The sequence below is a fragment of the Agelaius phoeniceus genome, chromosome 1, assembly GCF_051311805.1.
Source record: "Agelaius phoeniceus isolate bAgePho1 chromosome 1, bAgePho1.hap1, whole genome shotgun sequence".
Lineage (NCBI taxonomy): Eukaryota > Metazoa > Chordata > Aves > Passeriformes > Icteridae > Agelaius > Agelaius phoeniceus.
The window spans coordinates 105,128,855-105,153,029 of NC_135265.1; the positions used below are offsets into that span (position 1 = coordinate 105,128,855).

The following is a 24,175-nucleotide window of genomic DNA, read 5'->3' on the forward strand; positions in this document are numbered from 1 at the left end:
AGCCCCGGCTCCGACCACGGCTATAAGCAGCTGCTCCCGAGCGGGCTCGGCTGCTGATCCCCGCTCCCGAGGGCCCGGGCGGGATCCCGCCGGGAGGCTCCGGGACGCGCTACGTGCAGCCGGGGCCGCGCCTGACGGGGCCGCGCGCACGCGCGCCTCCTTCCCTCCCCTTCCCCCTCCTACCCGGCGCCGCTCCAAGGTCACGTGGCTCCCCGGGCCAGGCGCGCCCCCGCCGCCGCCCGCCGCCGCCCGCCGCCGCCAGCGGGAGCGCGCGCGGGCGTGCACGCGCTGCAGCAACGGCCGCCGCTTGGCGCAGTTCGCACCCGCCCGGGCGCGGCTCCCCCGGCTGCCCGCTGCCGTCCGTCCCTCCCCCGCTCCATCCCTCCGTCTAGCCACCGTCCGTCCCTCCTCGGCCGGCGCTGGCTCCGGCCGGGCCTCGCTCGAGGTAAGCGGGAAGGGGCCGCTGTCGGCGGCTCGGCTCGGCGCGGGGTGTCCCTGCCGGCGTGCGGGGCGAGCCCGGGCGGCCACCGGGCAGGGAGGGAAAGAAGGAGGGAGAGCGAGGGGAAGGGAGGGCGGCGCAGGCCCTGCCCCGGCTGCCGGCCCGGGCTCGCTCCCCATAGCGAACCACGAGAACCTCCCCGGAACCGTCGCTGCGGAGCGGGGCCGCCCGGCCGGCACTGCCAGCGCTCCGCAATTCCCGCAGCCCAGGCCGGCGGAGCGAAGGGGAATCACCCCTGCCGTGTCCCGGCTGCCCGGTGTGCGGCTGGGCAGAGCGGGGCTGGCAGCCGGCGCTCCAGCGCAGCCCGGGGGTGGCGGGATCGCCGGTGTTCCCGGCGCGCTCGGCGGTGCCGCTCTGGCACACCGGGATACGTGCTGTGCCTCGCCTGGCCTGGCTGCCCAGAGCCTTCCCCTCAAACCCGGACGCTGAGCTCTCGCTCCGGCCGGGCGCTGCCTCCCGCGTCTGTCCCTCTGGTGTGGGGAGCCTGAAGTGGAGCCACGCTGCCCTCAGTTTTTTGTGTGCCTCTCTTTGGGGTCTTGCCAGGTGTGCGTCTGGTTTAACTGGTGTGAGCTGCGTTTTTCTTCTCCTGAAGTGGTTACTGAGTACATGTAAGCAGGCATCGATGATTTTTGATAGAGCAGGGCAGTAGGCTGTATAAACCTGTGTATTTCCATCCAGAAAAATGATGTCATAAATATACCTGTGTTGTGGCTGCACTTTGTACACGCCCGTCATCTGGTTACCTTTTTTTCCCACCCCAAACAAAATACCACTGTTGTTACAAGAAGGTATTTGTTAGCCGTATACTGTATTGTGCAGGATACTGTCAGAGAAGATGACAGACAACCTTATAAAATTTAGTTGTTAGAGTTACAGAGTATCCCAGGTTGTAAGGAACCCACTGAAGCATCACTGAAATAAAACTCCTTGGGGTCTATTTTGGCATGCCGAGCATTTAATGTTTGCAAAATAGAAGAAAAATTTGTAGTGTTACATGCATTTTAAGAATGTATAGGTATTAAGTCACGAAATGCCTTCTTTTTTTTTTTTTTTTTTTTTTTTTTTTTTTTTTTAAGTGTGGGAATGTCTATCACTTTGTGGATACATTAGCAACTTTTTTTGTATTCATACTAGGCAGCTAGCTCCAGCCAGGGCCCAAAGTTGTTCCTTTTCTTCTAGTCCCTCCTACAGTTCCTTTGAATTCCAGAACATACAGGAATGTAAAGAGTTTTGCCATCCCTTAAAAAAATCAAGGAAGACCTCTTTACTTGAATGGTGTAAAGCAAAGTGCTCCGTAAAAGTATATGACTGTTATATAATACACTATTAAACACGTATGCTGAAGTTCAAATGTTTCTGAATAATCTCAGGATGCCAGGAACTTTGACTGAAATGCTGTATTATCTGGTCTTATTCTTAGTTGCAGTAGGAATAACTAGGATAGTGCTGAATGGCTCTCGTCAGCAATTACAGTATTAATTTTTAAGCTTGTATCATAACTTTTCAGTTAAGCATATCAGAAAGTTTGAGTTTTTTAGTGGCCTGTAACAGAGATGGTGTTTGAATTTATTCTTGGTACTTAATACTTCATCTTTTTCTTGGTTCTTAATATTTTGGGTTGTTGCAAAAGTTAGTGTAATTCTTTGTTATTGTTTACTTGGAAGGCCTCCTCATAAAATGCTTCAGGTTTGCAGTGCAGTGAATTTTATGTCCTTTCTCTCTGCCTCTAGCGTTTCCTTCCACTGGTGTAAAGTCTTGATCAGTTAAGGGGAAATCCAAACTGCAGGTAGGGCACTTGACACCTCCGTATGTACCTTGAGGCCCCGAGCAGCTCTTTTTTGCATTGCATGCTGCATGACTTGGTCTCGGCCTCGGAGAATTTGCAACCTAGATCAGATAGAGGTGAAAGGATTTTGTTCAAAGCCACTTTGGGAACCTTTGTCGAAGACAGAGGTTAATTTAGTTGCAGTTGTTGCTTCTCTTCCTGGAAAATGGTTATACAGTTAATAGTCTAGATCACAATTTTAGTCTTAATCACAATTTTTTTGTTTTCCAGTCTTGCATCTTTTAAGTGCAAGATCACAGCATACAGGAAAACAGTTTCCCAGAGTCTCTGTGTGAACACAGAATCTGTGCTTAAGTTAGAATTTCCAACAAATTGGACTTTTTAAAAATAGCTTTGGATTATTTATGAAATAACTTTTAATCATTGGTTGTATCATGATTTAGCAATACGTTCTTATGTAACTGTCTGAAAAGGTGTGAGATTCAGTGCTGTATGTTACAGATACCTGCAGTGAAGAAGCTTTCAGGCATATACACAACCGTGTGCGGTGTGTTTGTGATCAAATACAAGTCTGAAGTAGATTAGATAGATGATAGATAGATAGATAGATTAGATGTCTTCATCCCATACTGGGCACATTCTGAGAACATAGCATAGTAGCAAACTGTATCCCTGTGACTTTTGTATCTGGAGAATGTTCTTCATGGTCTTGTTGAAGTTACAGTTTAAGGTTCTTCAGTAATACAAAGATGTCATCTCTGGACATAACTCACTATCACATAGGTAAGCAGAGGGTTTTTTTCCTAAGTTATAAAATAGAATTATCCACTTTAAGCATAGTAAAAAATGTTGGTGCTTTTGCAAAGAATGTGGCACTTAAAAATGCATTTAATCTGCCTAGCTGCTCTCTCATCTTGGTTGTTACATTAATGCTTGCATTTCAGTTTGGGCAGGCAGACTGATTTAATATGAAACTGTCATGCTTAGTCAAGTCAGATTGTCTTTCTGCTTGTGGACAAAGCTTAAGCACACTTGGTAGGGATTTTTTTCCTTGTGTTTTTATTCCCAGGGAATGATCAAAGAAAGGATGCTAGCTTCCCCTTCCTAGCTAAGTATTTTAATCAATTTCTTTCACCTTTGCACTAATGTAATTTGTAATTTGACATTAGTTGTCAGAAGTTGTCCTGAGTCACTTATTTTCCCAGGACTAAGGGACACTTCCTCATTGCTTCTGTATGCACTGAGTGAGCATTTGAGATTTTTAGCTGATGAATCGGCCCATTTCTTTATCCGGAGTGCTGAAGTTCAATACCAGAAATGTAAATGTGCAAAGTAATAATAGAAAAGTCTGCAGTGTACTAGGTGACATAGTTCTGTTGGTGTATGTGGCTGAAGCCAGCTAAGCTGGTCTTAGGCTCTGTCTCTAGGTTTACCTGTCTTTTTTTAGACTGCATAGCTGTCTCCTCAGGAAATACACTTCTTCTGAATTGATGGTTATGAAAAGCCTTTTAAAGGAAATGTGTGAAGGATTCTTTTCAAAATTCTTTGAAATAAGTGCTTCGGATAATGACTTGTAGCTGTGATTCCATTAGAAATGGAAGTAATTGACTCCCTCGGCTAACTAGAATTTAGTTTGTGATGTGAACTGAAATACAGTGATTTAAAGAAGAAAAGTACTTAGTGGTGACTTCAAGCCATTCATTCCTGAAGGAAAAAGTATGCCTGTTAACACAAACAGGAGATCTGTGAGGCCACTACACCGGTGTGTTGTGTCCTATCTAGACGATGCAGATGCTGCTGTGTGCTAGGGGCAAGCAGGTCCCTCAGCCAGATGTGACCTCTGTGGTCATTACAGCTCAATAATGCAGTGGATTGGCTTTGCTCAAAGAGTAAGCCTAGGCCACTTTGCTCAGCTGTATCTAATTTTTCTCTTCCCAACATCTCATGTAAATACATCTGTGTGGGAATTCTGTAAGACTAGGATTCTTACCCAACTTGTTGGTGATACAGCCAAGTCTTATGCAAATTAAATTTAGGGATATTGCTTTATTTTGGTATATGTTCATGAGTTTAGCAATATGGAGAATCTTATCAAGTGTCTTATCAAGTGGGGAAAAAAGATATCTTGTTTATAGATGCAATATTTAGAGCTCTTTAAGTATTCCATATATGTATTTCTCAGAATAAGCATTATTTCTGTTCTTGTCAGCCTGAAGGTTTGTACTAGCCTTTGTGTATCCATTCTAAATGTAACCAAATTATTTACCATGAATAGATAGATTAGATATAGTTAGATTTCATGTGTGCACACATGACTGCGTTTTTTTGCTTTGACTTCTAAACCCTGGGAGGCTGCAAGAAAATTTAAATGCACCTGGGGCAGATAAGCACCTGGAAAGAATGTTGTTAAAAAGAGGAAACAAAGATAAGGGATTGCTGGATTGCTTATTAAGGAAATGTTTAGTGTTTTGTAGAAACATACAGGAAAAGCTTCATCTGCTTTCTCTCATCTCATCCAAAAAGGAGATTGATAGAATTTCTGTTCAGAAGCATTGGTTTCTGTGCTACATGTCTGGAAATAAGTTCAGCCAAGGCTGATGTGGCCTTACAAGAGTCTGTGTTGCTGGAAATATATCGAGCGTGGCAGGGGGTGGTGTGGGATATGCCCATGCAGATTGCAAAGGGCTGCACTCTTGGATTAGCCAGTTACTTTTTCCAGTACCTTGAAAGAAGTTGAGGTCTCCACATGCATAAGAACATTTTGTGTATGTGTAACCGAAGTTTTAAAATGAACTAATGATTTGCCAGTAAAACTCAATTTATGAACTCTTAAAGTATTCTTTGTCCTCACTGATGTTCCTTTGTAAACAGAAAAAAAGGGTAACTTTTTTAAAAAAGAAAATGCTCAAATTAATACAAGGACAGATACTGTAACACTGAAATCAGATGATTCATTGCAGATCGTACTGATAAAACTGCTGACACAATTACAAAAGCACTAACTACAAACAAATTGTGGATTTCCTTTCTTGCTATTTTTTTCCCAGTGATAAAAAGTAGTTAAGTTGCACTGCAAAATGTTTTGATTTAAATGGCTCTTGATCCCACCTGACAGGAGATCTTGAAGGCATTGAATTTACCATATTGCATCATAGGTACAAAACGAATTTGATTTTATTTTTTAACCACCAGTTTAGTGAACAATACATTACTTTTATATCAATATCGTTTCTCTAACTTCTGTTAACTGCTTGAATTCTCATATCTACTGTTGTTACATGTGATAGTAAATTTTTTTGTTTGTTTTTATTTTTTGAGAGCTGGGAATTGCAGGTAAAAGCAGGTAGTACTGCCTAGTAGTATTTTTCAACATTGTTGAACAGAATTTCTTTTTTAGTTGCGTGTAACTTGCTAAAATTAAAAATGTAATTCCATGTTGTATTTTAAGTACCTTCAGCTTTTGTATGGAAAATCTTAGCAATTATATTATTTTTTTAATAAGTGACACTTGATGTTATTTTTCCACTCTGCTAGAGGAAAAACTCTAGCTGTTTTCTTTTTGAAAAATTTGTGTATCCTTTTCAGGATGCATCTCAGGCAGATAATTCAGTATGTTTTCTTTTAGTCATGTCAAAGTTTATTTTAATTTAGCAAAGTTAATAACCTTTGAATTAGGCTCATATACAGCATGGATAGACTTTTGCACTTAAAAGTATCAGAGATGTTGTGCTGAGTGTGTTTCAGCACAATGTGGAATGAGCAGAGCTTTATTTCCAGCCTCAGTAAGCAGATGCTTCAGACCAGGGCTGGCACCGAGAATTTGGGCACAGAAGAGTGTTTTCAGCCCCAGTCTGATTTTTGTAATCTGTGTAGGAGAAGTGGGCAACTCCTCCACTTTTTTTTGCACCTAATAAGCACAGTGTAAAAGTGTGTGAAAATAGAGAAGTGTTGGAATTTTGGAGCTGGAGTCGAGCCTTGTGGAGAAAGGACCTTTTCCAGTGTCAGGATGGGGTGTGAAACTAAAAATTGTCACACCCCATCCTTACTTTGAGAACTGTGATGTTCGTTCTTGGTTGATAGCAGGTAAAATTATGTGTGACAAGGTGGGGTGAAGGAGACAATTGGAACATGAACAAAGGTCCCATACTTGCTGTATCTATTAGGGTATGTTCATTAGTGAAGGATTCTGTCCATTCATTTTCCTTGGCATACTTACTCTGATCTCTGAGTGAATTGGGATAGAGTGCTGATAGAATCTATGTGTGTAGGATTTGTGCTTCCTTCCTTCCAGAACTCAGAATGGTATGCACTGCTGAGAGTTGGGGGAATGCCCTGTAGCTGTTTTCTGGTGGTATTTGTTCTACAGTTCCTATACAGTACAGTCCAATAATTGCTTAAATGTCATTTTCAAAGGTGGTCAGACTTTTACATATCCCAGATGGTCATTAAAAAGAAATCTGATTTGCAACTGCAGCTTATTGAGGCAATGTGAAAAGAGGTAAAAGAAACAGGGAAAATCTGAAAAATCAAGTTCTAAATGTGCTAAACTTCCCTGCATGTTTAATTCCTAATTGGTACTGAATTTTTCATTGCATAGGTGAAAAAAAATACTACATCTCTGAGATGCTATAAGACTAAATGAAATGCAATTGAATTTATTATGACAATTGCTGCAGAAACCTTGTTTTAAAAATGGAATCATACTTTCCATCAGGGATTTTTACTAATAAGCAACAGGATAAAATGTGTAGACTCACAAAGAGCAGGTCAAAGACAGAGCACAGGATGTTGAATGATCTTGGTCAGCATTATTAACTTGTGTGAGTCTAGAGAGAAAACTTGTAATTGCTCTCTGAGACTACCCCACAGGAAAACCTACCTGCACCTAAGAGCTTCATTAAGGTTGCATGGAAAACATTGCTTCTAACACTTCCAAATTTGAGGTATTTGCTTTTCAAAATAAAAGCTAATTTTCCTGTGCAACTTGTAAGTACATAACCTAGTGCTGAAACTTACTCAGCAGGAATTATATTTTACATACCTTTATTAATATTGAGAAATAAAAGACATGAGGGCTCAGAAAATGTGCAAAGCTTATTACCTGCCTAAATCTTACCTTACTGCAGTGACACAATTTTATCTGTATTCCAGAAAAGCTGTTGTGTAAAACATTCTTATAAGCTTTGAAGAAAATAGTGTCCATCTGAAATACTGAACAATATTGAAATAGTAGAGATATCACAGAAAAAAGTCTCAACATAAAATGAGGTCAGTAGTGTTGGAAAAGAAGCACTGGCTTATGAATTTTGCTTCCATTTTGCTCATACCTGTATGTTTTATTCTATATTTTAATGGAAGATACAGGATAAAGGAATGATGAAAAGGAAGGACAATTTGAGTGTGTCTAGTAATTCTCAATATTTTATGAAAATTCTTGTCATGTTTGCTAAAAAAACCCATTAGTTTTTCCTGTAGGAGCCAGATGAAATATGAACTTATTCAATGTATAGAAAAGGGCTCAGAGATGGTAGCAGTTTATTACAACCTTACTGCAGACATAGTAATCCCAACACTCAATTTAGGATTTTGTCATTACACTCAAGTCCAAAACTGCATCAGGGTCAGTTTATTAATCATTTTGGAGACCTACAAGCTATTTTGCTGCATCCTCTAATGTGGTTCACTCTCTTTGCATCAAAGTCTTTTTCATGAATTTACAAAACTTAGAGGAGGAATAGTAGTAGGATAAATAGTAATCCTGGATAATTTTTTTTTAAGCTTGTAATTCAAGAAGCAATCCTCCAGAGTCTTCTGAGCAGACACACAGTAACCCAGTGAGGGTGAGAAGGAGGTGCTTGGGTTTAGGGTGGTGAGAACCTGTCGATGTTGAGGGAATATTGATGGTCCTCAGAGAATGTCTCTCACATCCTGGGACAGAATTGGTTCTTTACTACTTCTCTCCCTCAAATTATTTCACCTATCCATTATTTTATTTAGATATATTTCAGAATTCCTCAGATGAAAAATCAATTCTTGTTCTGAGTCATGGAGCTAGTTATTTAAAAAGGTTGTGTGTTTTGACCACACACTCACATTGTACTGCTTTACAATTCTGTTTGAAGAAAGCAAGAAAATTTCCACAGGAAAACAAATGCTCATCTTGGTGTGCATTGGTTTTATATGGTTTAGTATAAACTTGACACCACGTCAGTTGTCTCTTTGCTATTATTATGTAATTTCAATTTCAAGAAGGAGGGAGAAAAGTTCGTGAATAGCAGACCCTGAAACGTTGTGAAATTTGCTGTATCAAACATGCCTGGCTGCCCCAGTGACGCCATCAGCAGAGGGAGCAGCACATGGAGTGTCAGCAGGCAGTCTTGACTTAGGCTGAACCAGGACTTTGAGTGCTGCTGCCAGTGCTGGAGTTGCAACAGTGGGTGAAAAGTCTCCAAGTGAGCTAATGTAGACTTTGCTTAGGAATCATTAACCAAATCCCTGTTTTCATGGGAGCTTCAGCTGTAGTCATGTGACGTGATGCAAACCAAGATCATCACCTATCAGTGCAAACATATGGCAAAGTCAGCCCGTGTTGTCACTTATCTCGGAGGGTGCAAGGGGGCTGGGACATTTCAAGCAAAGCCTATTGGTGAGGGAGTTTCTGTGTGAGCTTTCTTAAAGAAGCACTTCCTTTTTACTCATAATTCTGCGTGGGAATGTATACCAAGCAGTTTCCTCTAAGAGACCAGAAGGTTTACATAGTTCTTCTGCTTCTATGAGAAGAGAAGAAATGCTGCTACAACATTTTCTTATGGATGTAATTTTTTCATTTACCTGTATTGTGGAAAGTTAGTTTTCTGTTTTCTGAGATGCATAACTCAGAAAAGGATGTTCTTGAAGATGACTCAAATAGAAGTGATGTTGCTGCCCATGAAAAGGTTCCTTCTGGAATCTTGGTGAGTTCCACAGATTTATTGCTAAATATGGGTATATAATTTCCTATAACACAGTTAAAATATATAAAAATTGGCTGCCTATATTTAATAGTATGTGGAAGACTTTAATTAGGCATTCAACAGGCTTACTTTGTTTCCTGATTTTGTTCCATAACTGCTCTGTGCAGCACTAGGAGCAATCCTAAACCCCCAATTAAAATCTTTACTTGGGAACAAAGATGTTTTTGTTGAGTAGAGCTGATGCTACAGTGGTCCTGTTTGACAGGGGGGGGTCATTTCCCCCCCAGTTTTTTCAGAGTACAAAATAGAAACTAGTAAAACACTTGCTGAAGATTTTCTCTGCTTAAGGAAAGCTTCTGCCTCATAAATTTATATGTATGCAAATATAGACAGAGTGAGATAAATTGAGGTAAACCACTGCTCTGCATGTTTTTTATTTTATTCTGCCTAATCTCTTGAAACAAATACAACTTCTTTGCTGTTTACATCATGTGGCATTAGACACATTTTAACCCTCTAAATGTATCTCAAAATAAATGGAGTATATGAATATCTATGCTACTGGAAGCTACGATCTGCTTCTAAGTAACTTTTTTTTTCCAGTGATAGTTAAAATTTGTGCCCTTTAAAGTTGTAGCTCTCTAGAGCAATCTGAAACCTTGCCTTTGAGTAACTTGCACTCTTTTTTTTCTCCTGTTGAGCTAGGCACATTCATGAGTGCACTTACATAAAAGGTGATGGCTTTAAGAACCCAAAAAATGCAGTTTACCATTAGTAAAGTGGTTCTCCATATGCACAGAAAACACCTATTGTGGACAGACTTTTGATTACATTTTGCATCTCTATATGGATATTACTGAATAACACTAAAAATATGTTGAAGAAAACATGTTGGTCTAGTGGCAGCTAAAATAACATCTTTGTTAATGGTACAGAGATATAATTCCTATCCACAAAACCTCCTGCTCAGGTTATGCTAATGTAAGCATGTTGTGATAATGTTTGTCTTGTTTGTCATCTAAAGCATATCAGGTACTCTGAGGTGGAGTAGTGTTTAATTATTATTTTTGAGAGCCACTTCTATAACATGAGAAAGTCAAACAGCATATTCAGGGTTAATTTTAGTTGCACTGATTTGAGTATTTTATAAGTTGAGTCGTTTTAGTTATTGAACTGCTGAAGGAGATATTTTTTATTTTGTATTTACTTTTATGCTCTCTCAGTAAAAGAAAGTTATAAAACCAAAGCAGTTTCAGTTTCAGCTTTTGCCAGTGCAATGGCTTATTGCCAGAAAAAAAAATATTTTCATGATATGGCATAGAGATTCTTTCCCCCATTCCAATTACAGTTGCACTTATCTTGGTGGTATTAATATATTCAGCTGTAAGAATTTTTGTAAACGAGGTAGCATTGCATAAATATTCAAAAATCAGTCTTTCTGGAGCCTCAGAAGTCACAAAGAACGTGTCTGCTTACATATACCTCAGGTATTCATAGCCTTTTAATTTGCTGTAAGTAGTAAGTAGTGAGCTGCATTAATGTAAAGTGAGTAAGTAGTAGTGAGCTGCATTAATCTCAGTTTTTATGCAGAGTTCTGGAATTTCACTGCATCAGGCAATGTATAGATTCTGGATATTAAAAGAAATAAAAATTAAAACTAAACAGCATTGTGAAGTGTTACTGCCTTGCCTTTCTTAGTTTGTCTTTTCCATCAGGCTTTTGTCCTGAATTTCTAAACTAGCAATCAGCATGCTTTTTAGGTTTTTATAGGAGGTTAGGAAGGCATACTGCTCTCTGCTTTCAAGGCAGTGATATTTAAGAAATGGTTACTAAACATGACACAAAAAGTATTAACGAGAAAATATTTTGTCTTATTGGTTATGCTGTGATCAGGATATTTCTATTGCATTTGCAAAAACTAACACAGTAACATTTTACACTGTTCCTTTCTCGCTGTAGTCTGATTCTGTACTTGTTCAGCACAAGTTTTCCAGCAATATACAATAACATTTAAGGAAAACAAACAAACCCAAACAAAACTCCAACCCATTCCTAGCCCTGCAAATGTTAAAATCTCCCAGCAGGGCTTCTATTGACATTTGAGATTAAATGGTGTGTTTCTCAGGTATTAGTGACACTTCGTTTCTATTTGATCGGTTTCTTGCTACATTTTGAACTTTCTTATATAACAGGTTTATCTTGCAAAGTGAACCATTATGTTAAAAGCTGAATTGCAGCCTGGTAAGCAATAATGTGCATTAGTTTATTACCTTTATCTACTTTGGTTTACTTGCAATGTACAAAACAACATTTACATTGAGACTTGGATGATAAAAAGCTACTTTCCTTATAAGCAATGTTTTTAATACTCACTGGGTACAAAAGTTCATGACTTTTCCCGATGTAAGAGTGAACTGGTTATGAACTTTCAAATGTTCAGGTTATTCAGTGCATGTATGTTCATAAAAGTGGCTGTGCTATGAGCTACGGAAATGAAACCGATACCTGTCGAGGAGAGAACATTGCTACAGGATACTTTTGCTACAGAAAGGCAAGAATATGTGTAAAATAGGTGAATGCTTTGGTCTTGTGTGGGTTGTATGGTAAATTTCTATGGTCAAGTTAGCATGTATGTGAGAAAAACTAGGTTATTTATCATCTGAACTCAGTTCTTAGCAGAAGGTGTGAAATTTTGATCCTTTAAGAAGTCACTACTTAAATCTTAGAGAATTTCTTGCTAATGTCCACTTCTCTAGTCCTGTTTGCTGAAATGAAATACATGGAATGGGGATCCTGTTAAAGACTTTTATTCCTGATTGTGTCAAACATTTATTTTAACAAATGCTGTCTCCTTGGTGACAATAAATCAACTTTTCTTTCTAAGCTGATACTGTAGACAGCTCTTGGAAGTGGCCAACTTAGAGCCATGAATGATAATGATTATGCATTAAAGATTTTCTTTTTTCATGAGATTAAGTTTAAACATGACTGTCATATTAGGTGAAGACTAATTGCTTCAACAGGAAAGCAGAGATACTGTAACATCTCTGTGTTGGGTTACAGTTCCATGAGATGCAGCAAATACCTCACTTGTCAAAAAGATGTTCAGTTCCCTGACTTTTTTTTTTCCCCCCTAGCTCTCTGGTGCTGCTCGGGGCCTCATGACTCAGGTGTTTGTCATGTTCTGCTTAATGAGCTGATCTAACTTAGTAACAACCTGCTGAAACAAACAACAACAAAAAATGGTAGACTTTTTCCAGCTGTGTCAGGGAGCTAAAATCAGCTCATTAAGAGGGTCAGATGAGGAAAGGTTGAAGTGAGACCTTCCCTCTTTAGCAGGAGTGAGCTATTACTTCACTATCAAGCAATCAGTTTTATAGTTGTATGTGAAGCTACTTACAGATGAAACTGAATTAATGACTAATGTTGGTAGAGAGTCCATCCTCCTAATCTCATGACTCACTCAATGACAGTCTGTTCTTTTTGTCTTCATCAACAGACTACAGGGAAAAAATTCTCTAGCACGTTAACCTAGCATAGTAATTCTGTGGATAATTTCAAAACACTGTTAAACCTGTATTGGAAAGCCTCCACCTTCCTTTGTAAGTCTTGTGAAGAGGAAGGAATTATTTTTAAAAAAACATTAATATGATTCAGGAATGTATGAGAAGCCTGAGATGGAGAAAAATGTTTCCATAGCTGCTGTGTGAAAGTAGTTTTAGATTTCTTGCCTGTTTACAATTCTGTCAGTATAGACATGCCACAAAAATGGTCACTTTTGGGTGAGTGTAAGATACCCTGTGTTACTGTAAGGAAGACTTTGGAGGCTCAAAAAAGAATAACTGATTAATTATATAGACAATTAAGCAGTATCAGTAGGAAGAACTGTTGTAATGCAGCCTGGTTTTGTTTAGAGGTATTAAGAAGAATCCTAAACCTTGTTCAGTGACGAATAAAAATAGAAATGCAAACAGGAAAAAAAATCATTGTAGATTTTTTCTAGAAATAATATCCCAAAATAGTTTTTTTAAAAAAAATATATAATTTAGGCTCTTTTATGTGTTCAGTGTTATGCGTTTTGCTTGTTGGCAGTGGTTCTTTGTTCTCTTAAATATCTTTAACTTCAGAGGCTGCAGTTGCTTGGATGTTTTTTAAATGAGCTTGTAGCAGACTTTTGGGTGGGAGGGAGAAGATGGTAGGTAGAATGAGGAAGAGTTGCACTTAGGTTTCTATCAGAACATTTTCACAGTTTTCCCTCCTCTTCCTGTTCAAGCTCAGATGTTCTGAGAAATCTTTGGACTTCCATTTCTTATTAGTTCAAATTGTGTTCTTAGTCTGAAAGACATGCAGAATTCATTCATTTACTTAAGTATTTTTAATTGATTAGATAGAATTTTCAGTAAGTGATTCTGTGCTCTTTATCCTGTTTACTGTAGCATAATCTCATTAATGTATGCATCTCTTTTCTCCCATTACATACTTTGATAATTTCTCTAAGATGACTCAGCTCTTTCTGAAATACAGAGCTGTAAAGGAAGAGTTACATGCAGTATGTTCTACATACCTTTTCCTGACTTGTAAGATTTTTTTTTTTGCATCCTTATGTACAATTATCTCCATTTTCCATATAGGATTGGTTGTATTAAGCAGGCAGTCCTCTGGAGAGTGAATTTTTCTTTTTAGCTTATCTGAGTTATTAAGCATCACGTAAATCTAGGCTTTGAGGTCTAGAAATGACGTCCTTCAGAATTTTATTTGAAGTATTTAATTAGTCATAGATTCAAGTTGATAATGCATTAGGAGTAAGTTTTATAACTCTGGATACTTTTAGTGATATGAGGATTGCCTCAAAGTTCTGTTGATTCTTGAAAACATTTGTATAAAGCTTGTTACAGTAGAGTAATTGATAAATGTCATTGCTTATCTATATAAATGTTTTTTTAAAAATTAAAAAACCTACTGTGTTTTAAATTTACTTACTTTTTTTGTCTTTCTCTCCCTTAGTCTCAGACTATGAACTACGTGGGGCAACTTGCAGGACAAGTCCTGGTTACTGTGAAGGAGCTGTACAAAGGCATTAATCAGGCAACCCTTTCGGGATGCATCGATGTCATTGTGGTCCGGCAGCAGGATGGGACATACCAGTGTTCCCCTTTCCATGTCCGCTTCGGGAAGCTTGGTGTACTGCGCTCTAAAGAGAAAGTGGTGAGTTCAGAAAGTGGGCCAAAACAAAGTTTTGAGAACTAGTCCCTTCCCTTCCCTTCCCCCCACATTCCCACTTAGCAGGCTGGTTTAGTCCAGAGCTGTTGCTCATAAATGCTGTACAGGGTGGTGGTTTTAGAGTGCAAAACATTGTGGTTATCTAAGGACTCTGCAAAAATACTGTGAAAGAAAAACGGTGACAACTCTAGGCCTATGCAAAAAGACAAATACCACATATAGACTTCACAGTTTTAAAATGTTTACATGGGGCTATTTGTTTACTTATCCAAGTATGCTGGAAAAGAAATGCTTAATGTTATTTAACTGATCCCTGATGTAAGCAACTCTTTTTGGATTGTCTGAAGGACTAACAGAGCATATGTTAAGTGTTGGTGACCTGTTATAAATATTGCTTCTTGTAGCTGTGCTCAAGGCTGATTTGCAATAAAAAATGCAGTTATTAACATCCACAAGCAAGTGAAAACTGAGACTGAAGCTTTGTTCCTTTGTGGGCGTGTTTGAAAGAGAGCCTGGTACAGTTTCCCATCCAGCCATTCTGAGATGGTGCTACCCAAGCAGATTGTCCTTCCATCCCCTTCCCATAGGCTTTGTTAATCATGCCAAGAGAGTGAGTTGGGTTGGGTTGGCTGGAAAATGGAGCTGTTGTAGGGGGACTTTACTGTCAGTAAGGAATACTGTGTATGGCATGTGGGTGTGCTACCAAAAGATGAATTGATTTAAACAAGACATAAACCCTCAGGATTATGTTCTGCTCTTTTAAGAAGTAAATTGTTATTGCAGGAAGCTACCCCTATCTCTATATTTTGGTTGTAAAAAGAGAATAAAATGAAACTGAACGAGCAATTAGGTCATGGCATTTTTTTGTTTAAGGTCAATAGTTAGAATTACATGTATTAAAGTTGTATGTTTGTCATAGTAACCCAGGTGAGTAGCAAGTTTTGTGTTTATTTTTTGTTTGATTTCCCACTTGTTAGTGTTTATTTTAATGAGCTTGCTGATGACAAAGAATTTATTTACCTTAACAATTTTGTAACAGATTACATTACAGTTTTCAACAGGGTAGAAGAGGTGGTATATCTGTACTTTTTCTGACATCTAGGCAAGTGAGATATGCTTACAAGAGTGTCTGAAATAAGAGGTTGTTAAATGTCTTTATACACTTCTGAGTAGCTGAACCAAATTTGAGAGTTTTTTAGCTTCTGGATACCTCTAAAAAGCTGTTGAATAGTAGAAGCATCTACTTTTGGTTCCTGTTGTACCAGACTGTCAGTGTAATTCTCAGCTTTTGCTTGTGTCAATGACTGCTGCTCCTTGTTTCCTCCATATTGGGAGTTACTGTTCACGCAGTTCTTTCAATAGAGTGTGTGTTACTGCATTGTGGATGCATTTTTCTCTGGCATGTTATGAGGCCAAGATCAATTTGTAGTCCCAAGATGTGTGGGAGCACAAAGTATGTGTATCTGTGCTTCAACTCAGGTAAATATGGAAGTCTCCAGAAACCAGTGTGAGGTATAGGTACTAAACTGAGAAATGTTTGTATGTCTAAACCAGTATAAAGAAAAGGTGAGTTTTTTTAAACTCATGTTGCTGAATTGGAAATACAAGAAAATATTTTAAAAATAAACAGTAGTGAAATATATATGATTTTCAGATCAAAATCAGTCTGTTATTGTGGAGAAGAAGAAAAGTGATTATCTTAACAATTTGGGTATAGTCCCCGTACATGTTTGGTTATTTACCAATACCAATACTGGGTTTTCTTGGCTAAAAAGTACCTTTTTAGTACAATAAAAACATTATTCTCTGATGAAAACACTATGATTGCAGAAGGGTTGTGGCCCTATGTCATACCCCCATATGAGCAGGAAAATCTGAAACACTAACTTGAGTTGCAGAAATAATTGTGGCAAGTCTCCTATCACTTTCAGACAAAGCCTGCCTCCAGGAGGCCTCCAGGTGGAACTTCTGGTGTTCAGGATTCAGATTCATACCAGGCCTCAATTCAGATTGAGATTTAAACATCTGAGCAGTCTCAGTCATTTTTCCATCAAATAAAGACTATATCAATAATTGTATTAACAAGATTCCGTCTTTATATCAATTTCTTTTTTCTTATTTTTCTTGTGGGTGTTAGGCTCTCTGCCTGGAGCATGATGTATTTTGCCAGTGAACAAATTAAAGACTGTTATGACAGACTTGTGTCAGAAAGAGGAGAAAGGGGCACCCTTATACAGCGAAACAAAATTTACTCTCAGAGCTAAGTGGACCGTGAGGTCAGCACTTTCCCCACGATGAATTATTTACAATAAATTGTCTCTTTCCACAGATTGATATAGAAATTAATGGCGATGCTGTTGATCTGCATATGAAATTGGGTGACAATGGAGAAGCTTTCTTTGTGCAAGAAACCGAGGAGGAAAATGTAAGGACTTTGTGCTTCTTGTTACAATGTAGTAATAACACAGTAATGGGTTAAAAGTGTTTCATACAGTGTTGTCAATATCCTCACTTCTGTGAAAGCTAGATTTTCTGTAACTGAATCTTAACATCTCTTTCATATGCTGCCAAGATGCTTGATGCTTTGTACAATTCTGCTGCCAGTAAGAATAAAGTACCTAATTATTTTCATTAATTAGAGCATTATTTGGAAGATGTGCTGAAGATTGGTTTTTTTTTTTGTTTTAGTTAATTCATTCTTGTTGACTGCAGTTATACTCATTGCCGTGTCTTACAATGATTTTTGCTTTGAGTTATTACAGCTTGTGCTTCTACTAATAAAGGTAGTCTGTTTTTTGGGCATATTTTTAATTTGCCTTACAAATTTTAGCCTAGTTTTTCATGATTTTATTTATGAAACTTTCACCAGGTAACAGTAACTTCTTTGACTTGAGAATTTATTTTGCAAGAATCTTTTGCAACTGGAAGCTAATGAGCCTCTGAAAAACAGGAATAATGGTTCATTTTTACTCTGATTTCCCAAGGATATGGGAGATATGCAATCACAGTATTGGTCAGTCCTGAGCATTGCTTTTGAGTCTGTTGGCATTTTTCAGCAAGTCTGAAGGAAAGTAGTTCTAAATACAAGGTTCCAGAAGGTTTAATGAAAAACAGTCAGAAAAGAGAGGAAAAAAAGTTTTCTCAGAGAAGTAAAAGATAAAGCATAATTTCCTGTTTATTAGGAATCAGTCTTTCAAGGAAATGATACTGATCCAGTTTTTAGTTGAGGGTGCTACTTATTTACTTTGAGGGATCAGAGGAAGCTCTCATACTGAAAGGAGTTAAATACAATTTAAAGTGGAAGAAAAAAATAACCAAATGAACTTGGGGTAGGGATTAGTAACATCTTCACAAGAGGAAGGTTGGGTTCTGTGTCATGTGTACACCATGATTAAAATAAAAACTGAAAGCAGTTTTTTACAGATCTGGGCTGTGTCAGACAATGATGAGAACTGATCATTCTCATGACTTTCAGAAAGGAAGGGTGATAACCACTGCCTTTGTCCCCAGTAGAGTGTTTTAAAGGAGCTATTGCACTTGCATAGTACATTTTGATTTATAACAAGAATGCCTTATCTGTGTATAATGTGTTCTTGAAAGCTGGTAATTCATGCTGAAAATATAGATAAAACTTCCTACAAAGCAAAACTGAGTTGTTTTTACTGCTTTTAGGCATTTTTTTCCCCTGCAACTGATCAACATCTTTGTTTGCCTCTTGAAGCTCTGCTTAAGGGATAAATCACAAACCTCTCATTGATTTCTGTTTTGCCCCTTTGGGGGCATTCAGAAAGGTCCTTTAAGGGATCAGTCTTTGCATTTTTCACATCTTGACAATCAGAAGTAATACCACTCACCTTATAAATACTACTATCCCTGTAAATCCGGACAATTTTCCAGCCAGTTTTCTTTTAACTTTTCCTGAGTGTTTTTTTTTAATTTATTTTGTTATTCTTGGTTACTGATCACTAATTGTGCAGAATATTAACTTCAATTTAGGTGTAGGCATTTGATTTCAATTGTTTCTCATAATGCAAAATCTGTGTGTCATCAATGTTGCATAAGGCTGTATTTTGTTCTCCTTTCTCTACTTCACTCTACTTTACAGTCAGTGGAACTAAATTTGTTCTGTAACTCTTCATTCAATGAAAATTTGAATTTAGTTTTAAATAGCAGATAAGACTTGGAGCACATCAAAAGTAGTGTCAGTGCTCTGGCTGTGTCTCCTCAGTGTTCCTGACTAACCTTCTGCACAAGAGTCCAGTAAAATAACAGACATCTTGTAATTATTTCTATTCTCTACCACGAAATTGAGTTCCATATCTTTTTCTCTTCACTATGCAAATTCCATTCTCTTCTGCCTTTGTTCCATCTTGTCTTTGTCCCTACCCAGTGTGTTTCTTTCAGACTAGGTGTCAGTGTCTTTTCAGTGTCTTGTTACAATGTAAATAAACCTCAGGCAGTCCATAGCTAAAGCTTTTCCTTCAAATGGCAGTGGGTTGTAATTAGTTGAGGGCTGGTTGTACGTTGGTTTTAAGGTGAGTAAATTATAGCTGACTTTTTCTTTTTGAAAGATACTTTACATAAATAATGTCTGACATGTATGACATGACTGAAGGCACCTTTATAATTTTGTGGGTAACACTGAACTGAGGGGAGAGGTAGACAGGTCAGAAAAAGCCACCACAGAGAGCCAGCTTGGCAGGCTGGGAGACTGGACCAACAAGATTCACACCAAGCTTTAACTAAGATGCACATGCAGTCCCACGTAAGGCTTGGGAGTGTGAGCTGGCACACACAGCAGTGCAGGCTGGATCTGACTGGATGAAATGCAGCTCTGCATCACCTGGCCAGCAGAGTGCCCAGGCTGCAGTGAGGGCAAATGCATCCCAGGTAGCATCAGCAATAGCACAGCCAGCAGGTGAAGGGATGTGGGGTTGTCCCACTCAGCCTGGTGTGTGTTAGATAAATCTGGAACACACTTGTGGCCTTGCCAGTTCAAGAGACACATGGAAAGTTGGAAAGAGCCCAGTGGAGGGCTGGAGAAATTGAAATAGCAAAAAAAAAATTGCTGGAGCTTACTCTATTGAGCCTAAAGAGGATTCAGGGGAATCTAACCGCGGTCTTGCAGTACCTACAAGGTAGTTACAGAACTCTCTTCACAAAGCTGTCTAGTCATAAGATGGGGCAAAGGGCATAGAGAAAATATCAGCTAGATATAAGGAAAATCCTTCTGTACAAAAGCAGGAATAGGTTGCCTAGAGAAGTGATAGACTCCCTCACCAGAAATACTCAGCCTTTGGCCTGACAAGGTCCTGGATAACCTAACCTGAGGCCCTGCTTTCAACAGAAGATTGGACCAGATGGTGTCCAGATGTCCCTTTCAACCTGTACCTTCCCATGAATCTGTTTCAAAATAAACAGCAGTGGATTTAATTAGCCTTTTTTTTTTTATTGACACATTTAATAAGCCTGGAACTGGCATGCTCAGGGCAGATAACTTCAAAAACATTCCACTGACTGGGTGTTTACCTTGCTGCAAAATCAGTTGTTTTTGTGTGAAAACTGTAAGAATACTAGCATGCATTTTTCTGAACTTTTTGTAATCATTCTTGTGATGAACTTGGTTCCTTTCTAGATATCATCTTCATACCATTGGTCATCTTTGTGTCTAAATATAGGTCCAAAGATTAATCTGTAGCTGACAACTACACTGTGTGCACAAAACAAAGCAGAAAAAAAATAGCCTTTTCTTTTTTTCTTTTTTTCTTTTTTTCTTTTTTTCTTTTTTTTTTCCCCTAGGAAAAAGTTCCTGCTTATTTGGCGACATCTCCAATACCCACTGAAGATCAGTTTTTTAAAGACACTGACAGTCATTTGAAATCAGGAGAAAATGAGAGGACATGTGCAAACTCAGAAATTCCACATTCTGGAGAAACAGAGACTGTATTCACCCCAGGTTCTGTGAAAAAGAAAAAAAGAAGAAGAAAGAAATACAAACAAGATAGCAGGAAAGAAGATCAGATCTCTTCTGCTGGGACTGAAGACATTTTTGAAATGGAAATAAGCTCAGATGATGAGAAAAGTGTACAGCCCCTACGGTAAGCTCTTAGGTAGTGGCTGTTTTCACTGTACCACTGGACATTTAAAAGGTGACTTGTTTATTTCCTCCATGGAAGTATTGTACAAGTTTTGGTAGGCTCTACCCAGCAAACAACAAACAAACAAAACTCCAAACAGGTATCTTCCAAATCTTCACAGATTTGCCTTAAAATTGGGCCATTTTTTTAATGAGCATGAAATGCAGTTAAGCCCATTTTGGTGAAGAAGTGTTGCAATGATTTGTTGTGAGTGAGAAAGTTTCAGTGGAATTTCTCTTATGAGGCAGAGTGGTCTTCTGGTGTGTCTGGTAGCCTCTAGATAGACTGCAGAGTGGAATGCCAGTAGCCCACCACATCTGAATTTGGCTTCTCTGTAACCTGAAGCTTACCATGGCAACTGAAAATTATGTAAATGAATGTCCCTTCATGTTAGTAAGGAGAATTCTTTATATGTGAGTGAATAAGGTGGGGAGGGGGAAAGAGGAAACAAAATCAATCCTGTATTTTGAGGTGGATAAATTCTTAGTAAAGGGGAGCTTGTGCTAAAGTGGTAGCACATACTAATAAGCTGAAGAGGTCTATAGGGTAAGATAGGGTAGGAAAGATTAAGGTTATAAAGGAAAGCTATCAAGCATATAAATGCTTCAAATCCAGGAAAAGCCTACTCATCAGGACTTGGTTTTCAAGAAAGTTAGGTGTTTCACTGGATGGCATTGTTGTTAAATGCAATACTGGCTGAATAAATTCAAGATCAGGTCTGAGAATAGAAAGAAAGTTTTGGTGTAAGAGACTAAAAAGCAATTGAAAAAACTCCTTCAAGTATGGAGTGGGATCTTCAAAGGAGTCTCAAATTTAGTAAGCACCAGACAAAAAGGTTAGTGCAACAGAAAAATATGAATCTGTTATCATGCCTATGACCAGTAATACACAGCAAACAAAATCTGGATTTTAAAGTGTTTTTTAGAGTGTCTGTGGCTTTCTTAGTTAATTTGCCTTATTTTATTAGTGTCATATTTATGTCACTGAATTGTCATTTAGATATTCACTGCTCTGTTTAAGTCTTGGGATTTGATTGGTTTGAATTTTTTTTTTCAGTTTAAGTAAAGGAAGAACTTTGCTTGGTCTTTAGCATGCAGTTATTAAGACAGCAATAAACTTGTCATAGTAAAAACTATTAAAAATAAAAATAACTGTCAAGTACAGGAGGAGAGAAAATATAACCCAATAATTGTTTTTTCTTTATTTAATGTGTCATTACAAATGTGTGAAGTATTTAGGAATGTCATGTAATGGCTGTAATAATGCCTGCTTTCATCCAGTGTTTAGGGTTCAGATTGCTATTCTAGCAATTATCTTTGTCTAGAGGTGAATAAAAAATGATGTGTTTGATCAGAATGTTGAATGTTTAGTCATAGCTGAACAGACCCTGGTGTTTTCATCAATAAAACCAGAGTTTACTCTGGTTTTATTTTGTCTATTCTTTATAATGAAAGTTTAGCAAGGCATTTTATTTCTAAACTTTTTTTTAATGTGTATAAGCAGAAACAGCAGTAGAAGTACATTATCAGACAGGGTGTTATAAAGCAAAAAGAAGATTTTGTAAAAGGGTGTTTTCTTGTGAGCAGCAAGTAATGCAGAACTGAAACAAAAAAAACTTTGTAATGGTGAAGGCCCAAATACATTAGGTTTGTGGCTCTCTGTCAGTTAGTCAAGTTTATATAAACTCATTTCAGCAAGCTACCAGGGCAGAAAATAAAATGCCTTGCAACAGGCATGCATTTGTTTGCTTCCCAGCTAAAGATAAGGTTGTGAAAAAGTGTTTGTAAGTTTTCTCTTCAAACCCTGTGGGAGCGTAAGGTGGTATCAGTAGTTTTGTTTGAGGTTATGTTGTTTTGGTTGGTTGTTTCTTGGGTGGTTTTTTTTTAGTTATAAATGTGTGGCTCTGAAAAGGAAGAAGAAAGATAAGAAATTAGAAACTTAACTGTTCTTAGGCATGGCTTCAGGTTTCAAAGTGAAACTAGGAAAGGAAAAGGGAGGCTGATGTTTTAACAGGAAGGTCAAAAATTCAGTCATAGGTGCCAGTGTATAATGTCTTATCTCTTTGGTTTTTTATAAAGCAGAAAACAAGCTGTTTCCTGTTTCTTGGGAAAATCTATTACCAAGTGTTTTATCAGCTTTTTTCAAAGTATGTTCTTTGTATTTTCCAGCTATGATTTAGATATGTTAGTAGTGCTAGATTTATATAAAATAATATTAGAAAAACTGAGGTTACAGTATGTACAACTCAGAAATAGGCTGCGTTATTTCTCCAGTGCTAAGTGTGTTAAAGGGTTAAAGTCGTTATCTGTCTCTGAAATCGTATACGTTTATTTAGACTATATGTAAAGTGGACAACAATGAGAAGATGTGGTAGTGCTATTTATAAATGTTGCAAAATAAATAGCTTAAGGTTGATAGTGCACCTTGAAGTTACAAGTTGATGCATACTGATTTTTCCCCTTGTATTTTCAATAATCTTTGACTACATTTAGATATTTAACTTTTGTGTTTATCCACTTATCGGTTAAATTTGATTTTTTGCATCCTTTGTATGAATCCTTCTTGTTGCTAATTTCCAGTGAATAAAATTTGTTCAGTACCACCCATGTGTCATCCTGCCTCCCTCCCCACTGAAGATATTAAGGTCCTCTAATATTTTTTTTGTGTTTACTTAGTTGTTAATCATACTTTTTTTTCCTCCTTTGGAGATGCTTAGTACTGCCGACAACGATAGCATGAAACACGTTTCTGTCAGACTTAGCTTAGTTTATGAACACAAAGGATGTACAGTCTCTGCAGTTCCCATTTAAGTCAGGCAGCATCATCAGGTTTCATAAGAATACTACTGCAGAATAAGAAGTGGAGCTAAGAAAACATTTTTAGACTTCAGCATTTACCATAACCTAGACTGTCTTCCAAATGAAAGACTTGTGCAAATGAGGTAGATCACTGTAACTGCTTAGTGTCTAATTGAGTAGGCATGCAAATTATAAATATTTACACATTTGATAATAGCAGAATGTTTTCTTTCCTCCATCCATAAGAGAAACGAGCATTAGCATTCCAAAACAAATCCAGTGCAACTGTGCACTGGAATAAAAATAGTTTTTCCTTTCATAATAATGGCTTTAAATAATGTCTATTGCATTTTGCACTCAAATTCCAGTCATATCTTCCTTATTTTCTTATCTACTGTATAGCCATGATGCCCTTGATCTAACCTCAGACAAGTTAGTTGTGTCCTGAGAATAGGTATTTATTCAGTTTAATTCAGAAAGCTATAAAAAGATCTGAAGTACTTTATGATGGTAATATTTCAAGGGGACTTCTATGTGAAATAGGGTGTATACCTGTTCAGTGAGCCTTACTGTTGGTTGGATGTGGGTCTTTGATGTAGATATTGAGTAGACTTGCCAGTGCAAAACAAACCCCACTGTTCAGAAAAGTGCATTATTTTATCTCCTTGTTGTAGTTGATGTTAATCTGTAAGCTCTTGGGTAAGTTGTGATGCTAGTACCTACCCCTGGTTTCTTACTGTTTTAATCTGTCAAATGTACATTGTCAAAACTAACCTTTCTAG

At 38.2% G+C, this 24,175-nt stretch overlaps 1 protein-coding gene across 4 annotated transcripts in view; it reads left to right on the forward strand.

The window, feature by feature from the left end:
* The first annotated feature begins 311 nt into the window (after nt 1-311).
* The window catches only part of LPIN2 (lipin 2), a 43,981-nt gene continuing 20,117 nt past the window's right edge, over nt 312-24,175 (forward strand). For 3 of the 4 annotated variants that reach the window (XM_054652822.2, XM_054653119.2, XM_054652980.2), the window contains exons 1-4: nt 8,963-9,238; nt 14,243-14,443; nt 16,788-16,883; nt 20,258-20,556. In XM_054652822.2, coding sequence (XP_054508797.2) covers nt 9,152-9,238; nt 14,243-14,443; nt 16,788-16,883; nt 20,258-20,556 — 683 coding nt within the window. In that variant the 5' untranslated portion in view covers nt 8,963-9,151. Of the gene's footprint in view, nt 446-8,962; nt 9,239-14,242; nt 14,444-16,787; nt 16,884-20,257; nt 20,557-24,175 lie in introns of those variants that run through there. The other variant, XM_054653134.2, reaches the window with a different exon arrangement.